The 20108-nt window shown below is 43.0% G+C and overlaps 1 protein-coding gene across 1 annotated transcript in view; it reads left to right on the forward strand.

Annotated features, from left to right (window-relative positions):
* Positions 1-20108, forward strand: part of JARID2 (jumonji and AT-rich interaction domain containing 2) — a 190905-nt gene that overhangs the window by 142900 nt on the left and 27897 nt on the right. The window contains exons 5-6 of the mRNA XM_028737640.2: positions 5863-6039; positions 12255-12478. Of these exons, the coding sequence (XP_028593473.2) occupies positions 5886-6039; positions 12255-12478 (378 nt within the window). The 5' untranslated portion in view covers positions 5863-5885. The remainder of the gene's footprint in view (positions 1-5862; positions 6040-12254; positions 12479-20108) is intronic.

Consider the following 20108-nt stretch of genomic DNA (forward strand, 5'->3'; position numbering starts at 1 on the left):
AGTTTTTTGTTTTTTTTAGTGTTTGTTGTTCTTATATAAGATTTGTTTTAACATAATCACATGTTACAATCTAGAGTGAGAAATCTTTGGCCTCCAGATGTTACTGAACTACAACTCCAATTATCCCTAGTTATTGGCATGGGGGGGCAAGAGTTCCCCACATTTGGACTAGACTGTTTGACACTGGGTAGAACAAGGGCTGCATGGAGAAGAGGAAGTTCCCCTGTGACAACACCATTTCTTCTGTTGAAGCCAAATGCAGAAGTCCCTCACCATCCCTTCTTAGTGTAAAGCAGAAGGGTAGAGACAAAAGCTCCAGTGCAGAATCAGGTTCCTCCTAGATAATGGTAGTGGTTAAATTCTTGTCCAAGACTTGTAAAAATTGGGGCAAATATGAGCTACAATATTCATTCATTCATTTATAAAATGTATTATTACCTGTCTTTCACTATGAGGTCCAGGTTGGGTTACAACAAACATAACTTTAAAACAAATAAATATAAATATAAAATAATATAAAATAAACATAAAACCGTTCCAAAATGGAACAGAGGAGTGTAAATTGAGCAAAGGAGGCAGGTCGCAAAAAAACCCATAAGCAGACAGTAGTGCTGAATCGTGGGTTGCTGGGGTTCAGAAAGGCAAACTGAAGAGTTCCTTTCCCCAGGTCCTTTCCAAATCAGGCCAAACCTCCTTGAAGTTGAGGCCTGGTTTCAGAAGGCGCCTCATTCAGTAACCTTGCCATTCAGTGACTCTTTCTTGCCAGGCTCAGACTTACCAAGGCAGAATGGCTGGAGTGTTTTGCGTAACATTTGCATATGCTAGATGTAAATGTATATTTATAGATGCAAATTTAGAAGTAATCACTATAATTTAAATAGTAATAAAACTCATCTCCCCATAGTGAGAAAGACTATGATCAGGTGACCTATCTGGCTGCACAGACTAACAAGTGCTAACTGTTGATGAGTAACTTCAATGCGACTGCTCGTTTTTCTTACATTAAACTGGGTTTGGACCAGATAGAGTGCTATCCTCTGTAAAATAGGACATTAAGTTAAGCCTCATTAGTTACTGTTCAAATGAACATTAAAACTATATTAAGCACTTTGATTTCCAAGGATGTTAACAGTTTAAATCTGTGCTTATTTGACAGCCCAACTGCCCTAAAACTTGGACGGCCCTCCTACCTTGCTTAACCTCTGAAAGGTCATGCAGCTTAAAGCATTGTATCCAACAGAACTGTACACAAAGAATTTCTCAAGCCCATCCACTCCCCATTCCTGTCCCCAAAAGGCCATAATAATAGCCTCCTTAGTAACACTAGGGTCTCTCTTAAGCTGCATTCATTTTGGGCACAGGTTAAACAAAGCTGAATAAGCACATTCCAAAGCAAACTACATGTTTACTGATGTGATCATGAAAAGGCTCCTTGAAAATGCAATCCAGGAGGAGAGGAATGGGCTCCTGCTTGCTTCATGGCCTCAGTTTGTCTGTGTGATATGTACAGGGCAAAAAAAAGGGGGAAGCTGAACCCACACTACATAATCCTAATTCTCTCCCCCACCCCACCCCAAATGGGCAATATTTGAAGTTCAAAAATGCCTCAAAATTTCCCATATTCAAAAGGAACGAGGTGTGCATTTAACAGCACGAAGCAGTCTCTTCCTCTCAATAGTAATACATCTTTACACCTTTCAGCTACTCAAATCTTCAGATAGGCAGCCTGCCTATAGTTATTTGATTCAGGATTTGCTTTTGATGATTTTCGCCACAATAAATCATCAGCCTTTGGTAGGTAGCAGAGAAAAACTGGTATTCAAACAGAAGACTCAAACTTTAATCTGCATTAAAATACGGTGTAGTAATAATTGGCTAATTATGTAGTTAAATAGGATTATTGATTGACCCTAAGCCTTTGATAGCTCTAAGTTTCAAACCTCTTGAATCAAGAATTCAGTCCTTGGATATATGTAATAATAAGAGTACCTCTGTGCATAGTCAGAGTGGTCTCTTCAAGTATTTATTTTAAATTTAGTTTTAGTAATTGCAGCCAGTTTCTGTTCTTCTGGGAGCTGGACACCATTTATGTATTTAATTAATGAATATACAGAGTTGCTTAACATACAGAACTAATTGAATTCATTAATTTTTGTATTTGCATCAGCAGATTTATTTATTTAAATTGTAGACCGCCCTTTATCCAAAGATCTCAGGGTGGTTCACAGCATAAAAATACAAAATAAAAACACAAAATGCACAATAAGAATAAAACACCCATAAACCACCCACCCCTCCCACAAACACTTAAAAGGACATGGAATGTTAATCAGCCAAAGGCCTGGTTGGAGAGGAATATTTTTTCCTAGTACCTAAAGATGTCTAATGGGACGAGTGTTTAAAAGTTTGGTCACTATCTGGTAGCCTAACCCCAGGCAAATGACACACTGTATAATGGGGTCATTAGGAATAAATTTCTAGTAGGAATTCATTTATTGACCTGTGCATGTTTTTGACTTCGTCCATCTGCTTTTTATCTACTGATCTTTCCATGCTCCACCTTCTCAATCATTGCTCTCCCCACTCTGGCCTCATCTGATAGTGCCCCCATTTTCATCACTAAATTGCTTGAGGGTGGAAAGTTTACTGATTTGTGGGTGCTGCAAGGTTTGTGCTCACATGCAGTTTTCTGCAATCATATCAGTATATTTACAAGCAATGCAGGAACCAAGTGCGTGAGACTTTAAGAATATAATCCACATTGGCTAGGAACACTTTTATTATGAAAAGATCTCTCTCTCTCTCTCTCTCTCTCTCTCTCTCTCTCTCTCTCTCTCTCTCTCTCTCACACACACACACACACACACACACACACACACACACACACACCTTTCTTATACATTTGTCTGCACAGTGACAATAGTTCTGGAATTCAGAAATGAAAGAAAAATTGGCTCTGAGTGTTCCCAGATTATTGTTCAGTTAAATAGATCGAGGTGCTTTGATCTTATCCAGACTAAATGTCTCTTCCCACCCCGCTTCACCTGATGATGATGATGATGATAATTTCAAACTTGTTTAAAGTTTTAGTTTTACTTTCTTCATGATAATGCCATTCACCCCTTATCCTGTTGTCCCCTCTGTGAAGAGGGGTCAGGGGTCAGGAATTGAGTCTTTTAGTGCAAGATTCTTGCCAATCAATTACTCCACTCCCCATCAGAATAAACAGGGTCTTAAGTTTCCCCCCAATTTCTTTCCCATAGGATAAACAATTGTCCCATGCTCCACTGCTTTCACTAGAGCTTTAAAGGATGGGGGGGGGTAAGAAGATTGGGCTGTATGTCACAGCCATAATACCAGGCTGTTCATGGTCCACTAGTGATGGAGGGCACAAGCGTTGAAGGGCAGTCTGTCTTTCTGCTCCTCACCTTGCATGCAGACTTTTAAACTGACCCAACCACCCACTTCTCCTGTTTATTGAGGCACCAGCAAACTCTTCCCTATGTGATTACTCCTCAGAGAGTAACAGTGTATGTACAGTCGTTCTTTTCCCTTGGAGGCTACAGACCAGATTCTCACTTACACTACGGGTCCTTTGCATCATGCTGGCAAGTATAAAACCAGCCTTTAAATATATCACATTCTATATTTACACTGAGGCCTTGGTGCCAACGTAAATGTGAGTCAGGCTTTATATCCTGAGTGCTGAGGTGCAGGCAATGCAGCTTATGCAGGATTTTCCACCTATATATGTACTCATGAAATGGAGCCTCCTGTCAAAAGGCACTGGGGGTGAGGGGACCCTAATTCTTCAGAAATGTAGCATTTGGCATACCATGTGTTTACTCGGCCAGGCTTAAGGCCCACATACCTTGACCTGACCTCATCCCTAAATCACTGTGACGGCTTAAATTGTTTTAGTGTTTTTCAAGTGCACAGCTGGGCTGTGTTTAATTGCAAGGAGAAAGAGAGTATTAGAAAAGGGAAAAGGAGAGAACCACATGATTTGCAGAGAAGAATCCAGTTTTCCCAGAAACCCACAGCCCAAATTACACAGAACGCTCTTGGGCTGAAATGGTTTCTGTGGAGTTTTAATGCCCCAGTTTGATTTCTGTGCAGATGAAAACATTTAGTTTTCACTTCAGTAAATAGTGCAGACACTCTGCCAGGTAATTCTGGAAAGCAGTGAAATGCTGCTTTTGGCAAAACAGATGCTGCCTGTACTGTTGATGGGCTTGAGGCAGTTTTGTTTTTTAAATAACAACCTATATCAAGCCGAGAGGAAACAAAATTATTCTGGAGGCCCTGAAATGTTGTGGTATTTGTGATTTTCTGTTAAAGTTGCCAGTAACAGCATTGCTTCTTAACATACCTGCTTACATTTCCCCTTTTGTTTTATATTTACCTGCCTTCCCAGTCAGCCTGATAAAGAATTCTGTTTGACTTGAAAGCTTGCCCAAAGCTCTTTCATTACATAGTTCAGTCGAATGTGCAGCGACCTACTTAATGTGCTGTCTCTGTCATGCTGAGTGTTGAGCTGTTGCATTTGATTTGTTTCTGTTGTCTGAATAACTCTGTGGGTAATTGTTTAGACCAGAGTTGGGGGAACCTGTATGTTCTTGAACTCTTTACTCAGCTGCCCCAGCCAACATTTAAATTGTTTAATCTACTCTTGGATAACTTTTAATGGTGGTTACCAATTTCCACAACACGTTGGAATTTGTATTATGACCCCCCCCCCCCACCTCTCCTGTAAGCTATCTTGTGAATATGTTCCAGACTGAAAAACAGGGTAAAAAAAAAATGGTTCAGGTTGCATTTCAACTATAATTAAATTGAAATCCACAAAGATAAAAGAGCACCCCTCATAAATTGGTTCACAGAAGCCAAGAGCTGCCATAACTAACTACAATCGTACTTTGGAAGTCGAACGGAATCTGTTCCGGAAGTCCATTCAACCTCCAAAACGTTCGGAAACCAAAGCACGGCTTCTCATTGGCTGCAGAAAGCTCCTGCAGCCAATTGGAAGCCACAGGTGCCCCATCAGATGTTTGGCTTCCAAAAATAGTTTGCAAACCGGAACAGTCACTTCCAGGTTTGCGGCGTTCTGGAGCCAAAACGTTCAAGAACTAAGCTGTTCGAAAACCAAGGTACTGTTGTATTATTCATGGAGTAGCCTGCAACCACCTGGGTCTTTAATGTTGTTGTTTTAATCCTGCATTTATGAAAAATTTAAGGAAGCAAGTTCTAAGCTAGAGACTTCCTCAGAGAAGAAACTTGTTCTCTCCCCATAGATGATATTGGGGTCAAGCCTAGGTGTGATGGGGCAGTCATTCAGTTATCTGTCCTGTTCCCATATAAAGCAGTGTGTCATTAAGGGTTAAGAAGGGAGCACACAAAATGTTGGCTGGTTGTGTGAAAGAGAGCCTGCCACTCTCACATGTAATTTGGCTTTTAGCTGCATTTGTGGGCAGGCACCATTATCCACAAACAGAAAGGGCTAAGCTGCCAAAGTGCCACTTAAAATGGGTTTAGCAAACACACCCAGTGGTTTACGTGAGCAAACCAGTGCTACATGAGAAAAGAGATTCCCAAACCAAATAGGCATCTTTTATAGGTAATTGGCTCCCACCAGTTAAAAGAGCGGAAGCTGTAAATTTCCCCTGCTGAATGTTGTGTGCCGTGCTGCTGTTAATGAAACAGGTGGGAAGAGACGGGGAAAGTGGCACCCTAAACCTCCAATGTGTTCATCCGTCACCCACCCACCACAAGTCCTAACTGATTGCTCATAGCCCATGTTTTAACTGAGGTTAGTAGTTGTGTGCAATCAGATGATATTTAATGCATTTGTCTTGGTATCAGGTTCTCCTGCCCTGCCCAGCAACATGGTATATTTTGGAAGCTCTCAGGATGAGGAGGAAGAGGAAGAAGAAGATGAAGAAGCAGAGGACATGAAGGTGACCACACACAATGCTTTGTCTTCATGCCAGTCGACCCCCAGGAAAGGAAAAACACAGAAGCACGTTCCAAATGGGCATGGTAGGTCCTTAAATGTAGAACTTCATTTGACAGTGATGAGTCAGGCTATGTGTGCTTAGAGTTAAAGATGGCATCTGAGGGCTGAACTGAGGTCTCCTCCAGTCACTTTGTACTTGTGCAAATAGTATGAAGATTAAATGTTAGCATCTTGCATTGTATTCCCACCCTCACCCCCCTCTTATCTCTTGGGGAATGGAGCAAATATCAAGCTGTTTAAACGCTCATGGTGATGACTGGCATGCAGATACGATTTATTTAGAGCCAGTGTGGTGTGCTGGACTAGGACGTGGGAGACCAGGGTCCAGATCCCTCCTTGGGCCAGTCGCTATTTTTCAGACTAGCTTAGCCTTCGGGGTTGTCGGCAGAATAAAATGAAGATGGGTAGCACCCTGTTCCACTTGGAGAAATGGTGGAATTATAAACACAATTAATAAATAATATTTTCTTAAGAGTATTGAAGTTAATCAGCATGATGACCAAGTTAGACCCATTGATTCCATTGTGTTTACTCTGAGTAAAACTTAGCTGAGTTACTACCTAATGAATTTAGTTTCATAGGAAGCTGCTGCATGTCAGATCGTTAGCCCATCTAGCTCAGTATTGTCAACTTTTGACTGGCAACTCCAACTGCAGTATTTCAGTTACAGATAGGTAGCCGTGTTGGTCTGCCATGGTCAAAACAAAAAAATTTCCTTCCAGTAGCACCTTAAAGACCAACTAAGTTAGTTCTTGGTATGAGCTTTCGTGTGCATGCACACTCTGTGTATCTGAAGAAGTGTGCATGCACACGAAAGCTCCTACCAAGAACTAACTTAGTTGGTCTTTAAGGTGCTACTGGAAGGAATTTTTTTTGTTTTGCAGTATTTCAGACAGGGGTCTCTCACATCTGGAGTTGTGAGGCACTTTGGAAGAAACGCTGGTGCTGTGCAGCTGAGCTTTGCCCCTTCCCCAGAGGCCCCCAAATCCTTTGGCTAATTCTGTTGGCTTCAGCCCACAGTTAATGTTTTCTCTACGTGTCTTCTTTCCTTTCTTTTCTGTTAAAAACAAACCCCACAGTGTGAAGCCAGTGGCAGCAAGACGTGTGTCCTGTAAACAGCATTATTTTTCCTCTCTCTTATTTGGGATCCTGTTTTCCTAGTTGCTAGGTTAATACATTAGCACTGTCACTAATGCGGCATTTTTGTTCCTGTAGGATCACATCAATTACTTTCTTGCAAATCAGCAGAGCTGCCTGAGTCACAATGTATTTTCTTCACACGGCCTTCATGTCATATCCAGATAAATTGATCAGCGCCTTGTCAGTAGAGCCTGAAAAATGTATTCAGCACTGAGTAGCTTGAAGCCCTAAGCTCTGATAGCCAGGATGAAAAAATACCTGGGCTCCCACCCCCACCCCCCAAAGTCATACATATTCTATTGACATTGGCAGCACCTTCACAGTAAATCAGTTCTACTTTCTTTCCCTGGGACTCAATGATAAATTCTCTTGCCATTCACGCCCCCTTCTCCCTTTGCTGTGTCCTGTAGGGGATGCCTGGTCAGCGTCTCTTGGCAGAGGGAAACGTTTCTTTATTTGCAGCTCCTTTTGCATGGAGGCAAACACTGACCATGGTTCAGCTTTCTCTGACTGAAGTAAATGAAAGTAGCAGGTGAAAGCTATACCTCTTCCCAGTTCCATTCTGCAAAGGAGGGTGGGGTTCACCCTGCCCTTGTGAAGAACTGCTGACAATAACCACTCTTTTCATATATCCAAATGCTTCCCTCCGTTAACTGAGACCATAACAGGAGATCTGCCTTGCCCTATCTTGTAACAGGATATTTCCAGTTGGAAGGAAAAGGACAGTTGCATCCATGACCTGCCTTTTATTAAAATAATATTATTTTAACATTACATGTTAATATTTAATATTTGAATACTTGAAGAATAGTTGTTTACACTATATCTATCTATCTATCGTCATAGACATACTTAAATGCCTCCTCCTTTCTCACTTCTTTTTTTTTAATCTGAGAGCTTTGGCTCTGACTCATTTCATTTCAGGTTCAAGCCTGATTTTGACACTGAAACAGATTTGATCCCTGCCAGGAGATGTGGGACGTGTGTGCACTTTTCTTTTATTTCTTAGCAGTGTTTAATACCGTTGACTATGTTTAGCCTAGTAGACCATCTCAGTTAGATGGGTGTACAGGGTACAGTTATATGGTCCCACTCTTACCTGTAGTATTGGTTCAAGAAGTTGGCATTGACGGGGCTCTACTTGACACCATGACATATAAAGCCACTGAGGGCTGTTATCTCAGTGCTGACAATACTCAGCTGTCATAGACTGGCTAGAGGCAGAGGAATGGTGGGAGGCACCAGCTTGGGATGCCCCCAAAAGAAGAAGGCTCAGAGCCAGGGATTGGTGATGGGACAACAATGAGTGGTCAGAGGGAGAAGACTGGGAGGAGGAGGTGTCAGGAGCTGAAGACATAGCAGGGTTTAGTGAGCAAGAAGAATCTGTGGCAGAGTGCAGTCCAGAACCGGAGGCTGGAGAGAAGTGGAGCCAACAGGCAGAGATTAGGCAGGCTGCTGAAGAAGCCAGGGGGCCTCCCCCTCCTGCTGCAACCAGCTCCCTCTCCCCTGGTCTCCAAGAACCCAAAGAGGTATGAAGAGGGCAGAGCAAAAACAGGCAAGATGACGGAGCCTTTCATTGCTTAGGAAGGAACCAGTAGAGGAGGAGCCTTAGGGAGTTGTGGGAACTGGGAAGGCGAGGACCTTCAGTCCCCACAACTGCCTCATAGGGGCAAGATCTACCAAGAAGAATTGCTGTGCTCTCTAGGCCTGGCCTCCTAAGCTGTCTTGTTTCTTTGACTAAAGAGTTAATTTCACTGACACCGTATGAGTTATTGCTGGCCTGCTCCTGGCACCAGCTCTTGATTCTCTCTGCCATTTTAGTCAGATGAAACTGTACAGATGCTGAATTGGTGCCTGGCCTGGATGAGTGCCAGTGAACTGAAGCTGGATCTTGGCAAGGCACAGGCACTGTGGGTAGATGGTTCCTGGATTCCTGTAATTAGTATTTAACCTGTTCTGTGCACAGTTGCACTCCCTGTAAAAGAGCAGGTTTGCCGCTTGGGAATGCTCCTAGCTCCAGCTTTGTCATTAGAAGCCCAAGGGTTCTTTGAGACATTAGCTATGGCTGGTTTGCCAGTTGTGACCATTGCTGCACAAGGTATTCTTGGCCATGGTGATTCATGCTCTTGTAACCTCCCAGTTGGACTACTGTGATGTGTTCTATGTGGGGCTGCCCTTGAAGGCAACATAGAAGTTTCAACTAATGTAGAAAATGGCTGCCAGAATTTTAACTGGGATGAAGGCATATCCACACTACACTAGTCATATTATACTAATCAAGAGCTACAACGGTTGCCTATTTATCTCAAGACCCAATTTAAGGTGCTGATACCCAAATACTGGAAGGAGCACCCCTTCCTTTACTAGTCTGCCTCTGTTTTGAGATCTGCTGCTGAAGCTCTACCCTAACTGCCTATTTAATTGGAAGTGCTGGAAATAACAATAAAGGAGACGGCGGGCATCTTGGTTATGCAATCCCCTCCCTTTAAGAATTGTGCCTGGCACAGACAGACATTACAACTTTTTCAGTGCCAGGTAAAGACACTTCAGTTTTTCCCATTTATTTTTACTTGTGTGGTGCCCTAGACTTCTATATGTTTTTAGCTGCAGCTTCAGTCTTGTGTTTTTATTGCATATTTTACTGTTTGTGATAAATATAACAGTGCTTTTTGTTCACTGCTCTGGAATCTGTTGGTAGTAAAAAAGCACTTTAATTAAATAAATAAAACCAAGAAATGTGCATAACATTCACTGCAGTTGACATCTGGCTAAAAGGAAAAAGGAGGGAAATAGTTAACCACTGTATTATTGTTGCATGATTATTGCTCAACCGAAAGTGCACTGTTTGGGAGCCTGGGAGCAGGACTGATCTATATTGCAACATGAATAAGACCCAAATGCAGGGTGTGATAATTTTCGTGGTTAAACTGTTTTCTGAGATAATGCTGTGGTTACCATGTTGGGAAAGTGGTGGGGCAGGTTTGTTTTTTAAAGAATAATTCCCATGTGACATTGCCTTGTAGTATTTGACTAGCTCATTAGTTGGCCTAGGCCAGGGTAATGACAGTGTTGAAGTGTTTTCATTTGTTTTTAATCTTTAGAGCTCAGAAGCTGCAAGGCATACACAGTGAGCCTGAAACATTAATTGTTTGTTTTTGGCCTTGTTTTTTAATATTTAGAAATTCCAAACACAAACATTACAATACATTTTTCCAGTGCTTTTTCTTCTAGAAAAAGAGGTGCCGGAACTCACCATGGACTCCTCCCTCGTTCTCTTATAATTGCAGTGGCACCCACCTGAAAGTTCTGGCAAGTTCCGGCTGAAAAAAAGCCCTGCATTTTCCCATTCCATAATCATTCAAAGCATTTTTGATATCTTACTTCCTAAACAGCTTTCCGCAAAAAGATACTGTTGTGGAATGAGCATGTACTTACTGTGTGACATCTTTGTAGAAACTACTGCTGCTACTCAAAACATCGTTCCTTGTCATTGCATCATGTCGAGTAGGAAACAGTTGGCAGGCTTCTGGCAAGTGCCACTAGCTTTGTGTCCTCATGAGTGCGCCATGAAACCATTGGCGTTCCACCTCCCTTGATGCCCAGCTCTGTTCTAACAGTGTGGACTGGAAAAGGATAGTCAGTTGTGTTTGTGGTGGGTTTTGGCAAATCTTCTTCTATTTTCCTCCTCTTATCAGTGTGAAATGCTTTGATACTTCATGTTCTCCTACAGCTGCGGAGCTAAAGTCCCTGATGAGTGTTTTGTGTCACTAAAAGCATGAGAGTTATACTCTTGCCCTTGTGCCCCCTGTGATTCTGCTGTCCTTTGGACATTAAGCAATCTGTTGTTTGAGAAAACATTTCTCTTGGTGTCTGTCACACACTTGAAAGTGCCCCATAAATGCTAGACATTATAACCACTAGCACAGTTATCAACATTATCTCAGAGAAAGGAAAGTGGCCTGTGGGTTTAGGTGGCTTCACCAGTAACCGACCCTTGAGTATGTATGCTACTTGCTTCTTGGTAGTGATGGTCCACCCATTGGTCCTGTGAGGCTGCTCTGGCCAAGCTTTGTGACATCAGGTATGGGGCAAGTAGGGACACAACAGGGCCAAATAGAGGGTTGCGCCTGCAAAGCCCTGCCCATAGTACACTACAAAATTTAAAAAATCCTTCCAGTAGCACCTTAGAGACCAACTAAGTTTGTTATTGGTATGAGTTTTTGTGTGCATGCACATTTCTTTCACATGAAAGCTCATACCAATAACAAACTTAGTTGGTCTCTAAGGTGCTACTGGAAGGAATTTTTTTTATTTTGTTTCGACTATGGCAGACCAACACGGCTACCTACCTGTAACATAGTACCCTGCCTTAGTCTTCTGTACTTCGAGGGCTGCAGAGAACAGTAAACAGATCTTTGAAGCTGATGGTTGGGATTTCAAAGCACCACATGGGATGATAATGGGCCACCTGATACCACTGCCCACCTGTCAAACTTGGTGCACAAACGGATGGGGAGAGAAGGATTTGGTGCCCACCCGTCAGATCCTGTTCCCCAGCCTTGTTTTGTGGGATTGTGCGTTGTCAGAGATAGACAATATGATGCCCTCCAGATGTTGGGCTCCAGCTCCAAACATCTCTGGCCATTGACCATGTTGGCTAAGGCTACTGTTATGGATAAAATGCTAACTTTGCTACTCTCCTGAAGCTCCCTCACACCATTCCTCCTGGTGTTAGGGCAGCATTAGACCATGCATGTTGCAGCTTGTGCCAGAGCAGTGCAGGGGCTATGCAACTGCGCAGTGTCTATCTGCAAGCGGAACGGACTTCCACTCTCATAATGATACTTCCACTTCTCCTCTCCCCTGCAGCTTCCCAGATTTGCTCTGAAGGACTGGGGGACCATCCAGATCAGATTTGATATTGGGAAAGAGAGGAAGAAGTCCTGTTACGACTTTGGATATCACCCAAAAGTATCAGCTTGTCACTGCTGCTGCTTTTGTACTGTTGTTTTCAAAAGGAGTCTGAACTGGAATCTGTGCTTGTCTTGTTCTTTTCCACTGCTTCTTCTGCTCACAAATGTTTCTTCTTCCTACACAGTCTTCAACGGATCCAGCAAATCAACAAAAGAGAGAGAACATGTTCAGAAACACCGAGTCAAAGACACAACGCCAGGAAAGGACCGAAATGGCGAACACAGGACTGAGAGTCGCAAAGACCAGGCTGCTGCTAACCACCATTCTTCAACAAACATGGGCTTTTCCACAAAAGGGCTCAACAACCACCACACCCTTCATCGATCGGCTCAGGATTTAAGGAAACAGGTAGTGTGTGGTGCACCAGTTGGGACAAAACTGTCCAAATTTATCTTGAGATGTTTTGAGGTATATTTAATGCTAGTTCTACTTAGGTCGCCTGTTATGTTGTTGTATTGTAAGGAGACACACACTTTATTACCGTGCCTTAGTTGCATGAGGGTTCTTCTTATACAGTTTTAAAACAACGTCTGATTGGTTGTAAGAACGAATTCTCATGACCGTGTTATTCTGTGCGACCAGGATAGCCCAGTCTTGGAAACTTTAGTTCCATATAGGTTTCCTTGAAGACAGGGTCTTTTAAAAAACCTATTTATTTAACAAAGAAAAGAGAGAAAAGAATTCTTAAAACAACAACAGTACATTACATGGCACATGATACTTACAGAAGATTCCCTTCCTACCCCGAATACATTATAAGCAAAACCTGTTTCTGGGAGGCAAGCTCAGCCATGATTAACATATCACACCCCCAGTTGACAGCAAAAGATTGAATGGCTCCAGTTAATAAACACATCCTCAGTTTATTTCAAATTTACTGAAGAGGTTCTGTAGGAAAACTGCTGTGTCTGCGCTAAATTTCAGCACCTCGGAGTTTAGAGGCCCTTATCTATACAATGTCCCCCCTGTCTTTTGTTGTGCTCTCAATATCTATTTCTCTCTCTCTCTTTATGGTAATGATTCTTAGATATAGTGCCAGAAATCTCTAGTACCTCCATGAACCAGCAGAGCCTAAAGCAAGGCTTTGTTTGGCTGATGTTTATTCAGCTGGAGAAGGCTTGGAAAGACCTGAATGCTTTTCGCTGTTTGCCTATTGGCACTCCTTAAGGTAACTTCCCTATCCATATTTAGCAGTTAGGTCAGGAACCCCCAAGCCATGATTTGCCAATATGTACCTGCCTGATTTAGATCTTTGTTAATGTAAACCAATAGACACCCCCTTGAGATTTGCATGCAGAACCAGAAGGGCCAACACAGGCGAGATTGACTTATAGATCAGGTTCAGATGATCTCTCTCAGCACTAAACATGGTTTATAAGGCCAGAAGTGAGTGTCGAGACTAAGTGGCTCTGCTTTGACTCTCCACCTCCTCTCCTTAGGCATCAGTTTCAGTGCTCTGCTACTGACTTGCATTAAGCCAAGAGTTTCCTGTTATGTCTAAACCAGAGAACTGTGGCTTAATGTTAAGTTAACAAACCAGGATAATAAACCAGGGTCAGGTTTTGGCTTTTTACCCTGGTTAATTAAGAGTTATTAAGCTCCCCAGTTTGGACATTACAGGAAACCTCTGGCTTAATACAGGCCTGTGAATGAGGTGGTGGAGCTAGCATGAAAGTTGAGGGGGGGGTGGGAAGAGGTGCTGGACAAGACGGTTGGCCCCTGTGCTCATGGTTTATGAAGCTAGGAAAGATCTACCAAACCTGACCATAGTAGTAATATCACCATTTATTCCATTTGCTTCCTAAAATTTATATACCGCTTGATTGTAGAAAAAAACAACTCGGCTTTCCCAGTGTTCATTTGAACAAGTAGACTGAGCAGAATATGAAGATGGAGGTTCTTCGCCCTCCCAGAATGAGACAGCATTAGCAATATGATCAGAAATTCCTTATATACACACATATGTTTTCTGGATGGTCCACAAAAGCACAGGAGATGTGACTCGACACAGGTATTTGTAAGCTGTTAAAAACAGCAACAGGAATAGGGCCAGCATTGCAGTGCAAACAGGGTGGAAGCTTAAGAAAAAAACAGGAAAATGATTCCAGTACTTCTTCCCTCCAAGTGCCCCCTCAGTTTCCTGCAGATAATCTTGCAAGCCACCTGTGTGAAAAGGTTTTCATGGCACTCCTAAAGGTGTACTTTCCCCCCTTAACTCTTAGTCTTCTCATACAATTGTATCTCTCTGAGATAGCAACATCAGCACATGCTAAACATAAACAGAACACTCACAAGGATAATACTGTAATGAAATAGTGGGGCAGACAGATAATTAAAAACCCTTTCCCAGGCCAGACAAATTTGGTTAATGTTGCTATATTAAAAGAATGAAATATCTTCTGCAATTTCCCCAAGTGAATCCGAGAAGTAGCCTCCTTGGTCACTCTTCTTATATGAGTCGATAGATAAATTCACTGTAGGGGAGAACTCCTGTAATGAAAATCCTGTTTTCCCAGTATAAAGTAGAAATAGGCATATAGAAAGATTTACAACTCAGCATTAGATCACAGCATTATATTTTATGTTCTTAGGATGAATGTCAAATTATTAGTTGTGCCCAAAAGGAAGACATTTGTTGCCCGAGTCATCGCTCCATCCCCCTTTCTACTTTTCTATAATGTCTTTCCTGTTTTGTAGCTCTACACATTTCCCTCTGCTGTGTGTGCTCTGCTCTCTCCCTGCTTTTTCTGCTTTGCTCTCTAGCTCCTTTCTCAGTTACTTGAAAGGAGAGGAAACCTAACTCGAGGAGGCCCTCTATTGATTATGCAAGAGAAGGCCATACAATTGATGCAAGATTATGAGCTGGCCCCTTATATTAAGGGTTCTTTTCTTTCTTTCTTTTTAAAAAAAAAGGTTTAAGAGAACGCTTAGCTTTTACATTCAAGTGTGAGAGTTGTGTGAAGACAGAATGTGTTCTACTTGTCTGGTTGGAGAAAACAAAAAAGATCAGTTGTGTGTGCGCGCGCATGTGCTTCTGATTAGTTTAGACTGTGTAACAAGTGATAAAGTCTAATGATTGATCACTGTTACTTCTTCTTAAAATTAAATTGACTTCTTTCTTGTGTGATCAGTGTAAGCACTGCCTCGCGATGGAACTCTGGGACTAGAACCTCTATGGTGATCCTCCGCAGCCAGCAGTGCAGACATTTAATAGGCTGACTCACAAAGGTTGTGTGTTTTTGGTTAATGGGGGGAGACATGTCAACAGTAGAAAGGTAAGAAACTGCGTACTGCAATTTCTTTTGCTCTCTTCTGCACCTGGGACCCGGAAGGCTCTTTCTTCTAAGGCAATTTTATGCAAAATAAAGACCATGTTAACTGTGTGAAATCTAGAAACTAGACTAATGTTTTTCTTCCCTATTATTGATATGCAATGGACTTCATTTTTGGAGAGAGAGTAAAGTATCTGAAAAAAAAATCCATAGTAAGCAGATGGGGAAAATCACCAGCTGCTAAATTGGTCCCAGTATTGTCTCCTTCTAACGTCACCACTTGGTTAAGGGGAACGTTCTGTTTGGAAGCAGAGGTGGAAAATTGAGAATGCACAATGTGCTCTCAGATACTGATGTAGAATCACAAAATTGTAGAGTTGGAAGGGACCATGATGGTCCTCTGCAATGAATATATCTTTTTGCCCAACGTGGGGCACAACCCCACGACCCTGAGATTAAGAGACTCGTTCTCTACTGACTGAGCTGTCCCCACAATCTTCCTATGTACTGTTTTAGAAGCTTGAAAAGTGTGTATTTGTAAAACATATGCACCCATGCAGTTTCTTAGCTGGCTCAGAAGGATCTCATTTGAGGTTTTATTGAAGTACTTTTCTGCACCTAAGTGGTCATGATAGTTTGCCATTTCTAAAATTCTCTATGTAATATCAGAAGTTTCTGTCTTGGCAGTTTTTATTAGAGTTTACAGCTGGCAAAGAAATTAAGTGTGAGAGAATGTTTAGGTATGTGTGCATGTGTATGAGAGAGAGAGACAGCTTTCCAAGTGTCCAAACTAGTTATGGAGATTCTGTCACTATATAATCTTACCCAATCCAGAAGTCTTTTCTTGAGGCTACAGCTGGTTGTTGTGTTGTTGTTGTGGTGGTTTTTTTTTTTTTTTGAGACTTCTACGCCTACTTTCATGTAAATCCCTTAGAGGTTTTTGATTATTAAGCAGCATATATATCCTTTTAAAAATTTAAAAACATATACTTTGCATTGGTTTCAGTCATAGGCCAGTTAAGACAGACACAAAATTTGTTTCAAAGGAACCAATATGCAGTCCTGAGAGTTTTAATCCCTCCATTTCAAAAGTAAGATTTTTTTTTTTTTAAGGGGGACCTACCTCCTTGTTCACAATTTAGAAAATTTAATTCCCTTTACTTCACAACTGGTCGCTTGCCTCTCTCCTTTTCACTGTTTTTCCAAAATCATGTGCAGTATGCTGCTTGCCTGCCTGCCTGCCTGCCTCCTTCCCGTCTTCTAATGTTGCTCGGACACAACCTTTCTCTGAGATTAAGCCCTTTGCTCTTTTCCTTCAAGGTGCTTGCCAAGATCTTCGTTTCCGCAACTTACCTTCCTAGTCCAGCCTCGTTTCACCACTGTTGCTGCTGTTGCTTGATTCTCTGCTGAGTGCTGACCCTTCTCCCCTGACCTCATTCTTCCCCTCCTGAACTGTCTTCTGTTCTTGTAACCCCGTTAGATAAGAGCAGCATCACCTCTGACTCTAAATACGTGTCAAATGTTTGTCGGAGTGTGTTTTTAAAACGTGTGTTTCTGTGGTCATGTCACCAAACAATAGTATTTCATTAGGGGGGAAATTATGTTCCCCAACTGCTGAAGCTCTGTGAGAAGCAAACTAACTGTGTTTATAAGGTTATTGGATCAAGCTGCCAAGGGAAATTTTATAGAAATGCTGTGTGTGCAGCCGTACGTGGGAGTGAGGATGTGTCTTTTTAGGAGCTGAGGCTGGTGAGTTTTTAAGTCTTCAGTTCTGGCACTGGTTTATAGAATCATAGACTTGTACAGTTGAAAGGGACCAACCCCCTGCAGTGCAGGAATAATGCAGCTGTCCCACACAGGGATTGAACCTGCATCCTTGGCGTTATCAGCACCCCGCTGTAACCAACTGAGCTATCCAGGCTCATGTTGATGTGGTGTAAAATATGCTTGAGTCACAGGAGCATTGGAAGCTGTCTTATACTGAGCCAGGTCATTGGTTTTCCCAGCCCTACTTGGAGAAATGCTGGGGAGTGAACCTGGGACCTTCTGCACTCAGAGCAGATGATCTGCCACTGAGCCACAGTCATTCCGAAGCTATGGAATGTTCTGTGACGTCACATGAAGTCTTCCTATGACGTCGTATCATGCACCCCACATTTAACATATGTGCCGAATACAGACTGTTCCTTATATTTTAGCAAAACCTGACCACACTTTCACGAAAGATAGCTATGCTAAGGTTCCTGCTTAAACCATTTGCATCTCATAGGAGATAATGAAATCATGACTGTAGCACATCCAATGTAAAGGGCATGAATACTAGGTGCCTGTGTGGTATTAGGTGTAGTAAAGCTTACAGAGGGGGAAATGCAAAGCTGTTTATAAACGGGGGACCAAATACAGAATTGTAAAGCAGTGTTAATTTAAAATCTTTTTGATTAGCTGTGGCTTCCCCTTTCTTCTATAAATACAGTGGTACCCCCGGTTGCGAACAGGATCCGTTCCAGAGGTCGGGCCGCATCCTGAGGAATTCGCAACCGGAGGAGCGCTTCTGCACATGCGCGTGCGGCAAAACCCAGAAAAATACTTCCGGGTTTGCCGCATTCGCATCCCAGTTTACGTATCCAGAGGGATACGTAAGCAGAGGTATGACTGTAGTCAGTTTGCTTTAACTGTTGTACATTATGTTCTAACAAGTATCCTACCACCTGACTCTTTGAAGCAAGCAAACTTGCTGTGTTTTAAGAGTGGCTTAACGCAGTGTTTCCCAACCTTTTTTGGGCAAAGGCACACTTGTTTCATGAAAAAAATCTCGAGGCACACCACCATTAGAAAATGTTTAAAAAATTAACTCTGTGCCTATATTGACTATATATAAACTTTTACTTATGTAAAAAAAAATAAAAAATAGTAACAGCATAGAAGGTAATGGTTAGGCCCTCTTCCAAATATGCTGGGTTTTTATTTGCAGGGACTGTTCTACATGGGAAAGCATTCAGCACTATCATTCTCCCATCTGCCATCTGAATTGGTACTATTCTGGGTCAACTTACTCTGCTGCATGTGTAGATGAAAATGGCACCAAGTGTGGGGGAGGGGGCAGAACACGTTTCAGATACAGGATACTAAGCATACACGTACTTCAGATTGAACTGGTTGCTTGCTTTGCAAGTTTTCATTTCCCAAATGACTGCCTTGGCAAGCGCAATACCTACCAGGCTCAAGGCCGGTCTCGCGCTGCCGCTTCCCGCGCTCTCAAGGACCCGGGAGGAGGAAGGCGTGAAGGGAATCCCGAAGGCGCGAAAACCTCGCGCATGCGCAGGCCTTCCGCCTGCGACAGCCCAGTAGGCCGGCCGAAGCGAGCGGCGATGGGATGTGGGAGGGACCTCGCTCGCCGCCCCGCGTGTGCCTATGTGGGGCACGTTACAGCCCCGTGACGTCAGCGCCACGCAGGCAGGCAGACGGCGAGAGCCCTGCGCTGGGCGGCCTCTCCTCGCCGCCGCCGCCTCTCGCCGCCCAACTCGCCCGCCTCCCTCCCACGGCACACCAGGCAACATCTCGCGGCACACTAGTGTGCCGCGGAACACCGGTTGGGAAACACTGGCTTAACGGCGTGTTTCAATCCCTTCTACATTCTAGGCCTTTGTGTCCTAATGTGCTGTTCCTCATTGGCTGGGAAACAGAGTTTTATGCATTTACAGATGTCTGCTTCTTTCTAGGTCGCCCTTCTGAGTAGCTTTCCTTGCTGAACAGCATCCTATTCCAAATAAACATAAGTGAAATACGTGATTAGGATTGCAAACCACTCCCTCAGAGACAGGGGCGGAGGAAGGGAGGAAGGGAGGGTCCATCTCGGGTGGCATCCGGGGACGACGACAAAAAAAAACCCTGGGCGGATTGCCACTGCAGCAATCGCTGCCCCTCCCCCCAAGGGGGACCACTGCCGCGCTGATCAACCCCCTGGGCAGACCGCTGCCATGCTGATTGGTCCACCCCCTGGGCAGATCGCCCAGCCCCCATGGGGGGGTGAGCCCTGCCCCTGAGTGTACGACATGTGCGCCGCTCCGGGTGCCCTAGCAGCTAACTCCGCCGCTGCTCAGAGAAGGTTTCTGCATCCTCTGTAGCTGCATGGCAGGAAAAAATTGGGCGGATGTGGCTTCTCATTGCCACAGAGGTGCTGTAGCTTCCACACAGCTTCCTGCCACTGAACCTTTTGGGAGGCACTGGGTTGCCTTTCTTAGCGCTGGCAACAGTAGGAAAGAGAAGCACAGTCTTTGGAGAATAAAGGTTTAGGTTTATGGTTCCTGGTGCCACTAAACAAGAAATAGTACATGAGGCTAAACATTGCACATGCTCGCTCACATTAATTATTGCACACTCATTCAGCTTGGTGCTCTATTGACCAAATAATAAGCACAGTTGGAAAGATATGTTGCATGGTTGCTGTATAATGTTTATTACGCCACTGCATTTTTTGGGATATCTGTTTGCTGTCTCTTAACAACTACTGGGCTTCAGCAGTTATATAACACAAAGTTGAAACATGTAAACCTGGTTTTTCTCTCCCCATAATAAATCCATACATTTACAAATTCATAATTAATAAATTATACAGTTAATAAATATTTGGGGAAATTCAACAAATGATAAATTGCAACAAATCCCATTGAAATCAATAAAACTTGTTAGCTGTGGGTCCTGTCATT

The sequence above is a fragment of the Podarcis muralis genome, chromosome 8 (genome assembly GCF_964188315.1).
Source record: "Podarcis muralis chromosome 8, rPodMur119.hap1.1, whole genome shotgun sequence".
Classification (NCBI taxonomy): Eukaryota; Metazoa; Chordata; class Lepidosauria; order Squamata; family Lacertidae; genus Podarcis; species Podarcis muralis.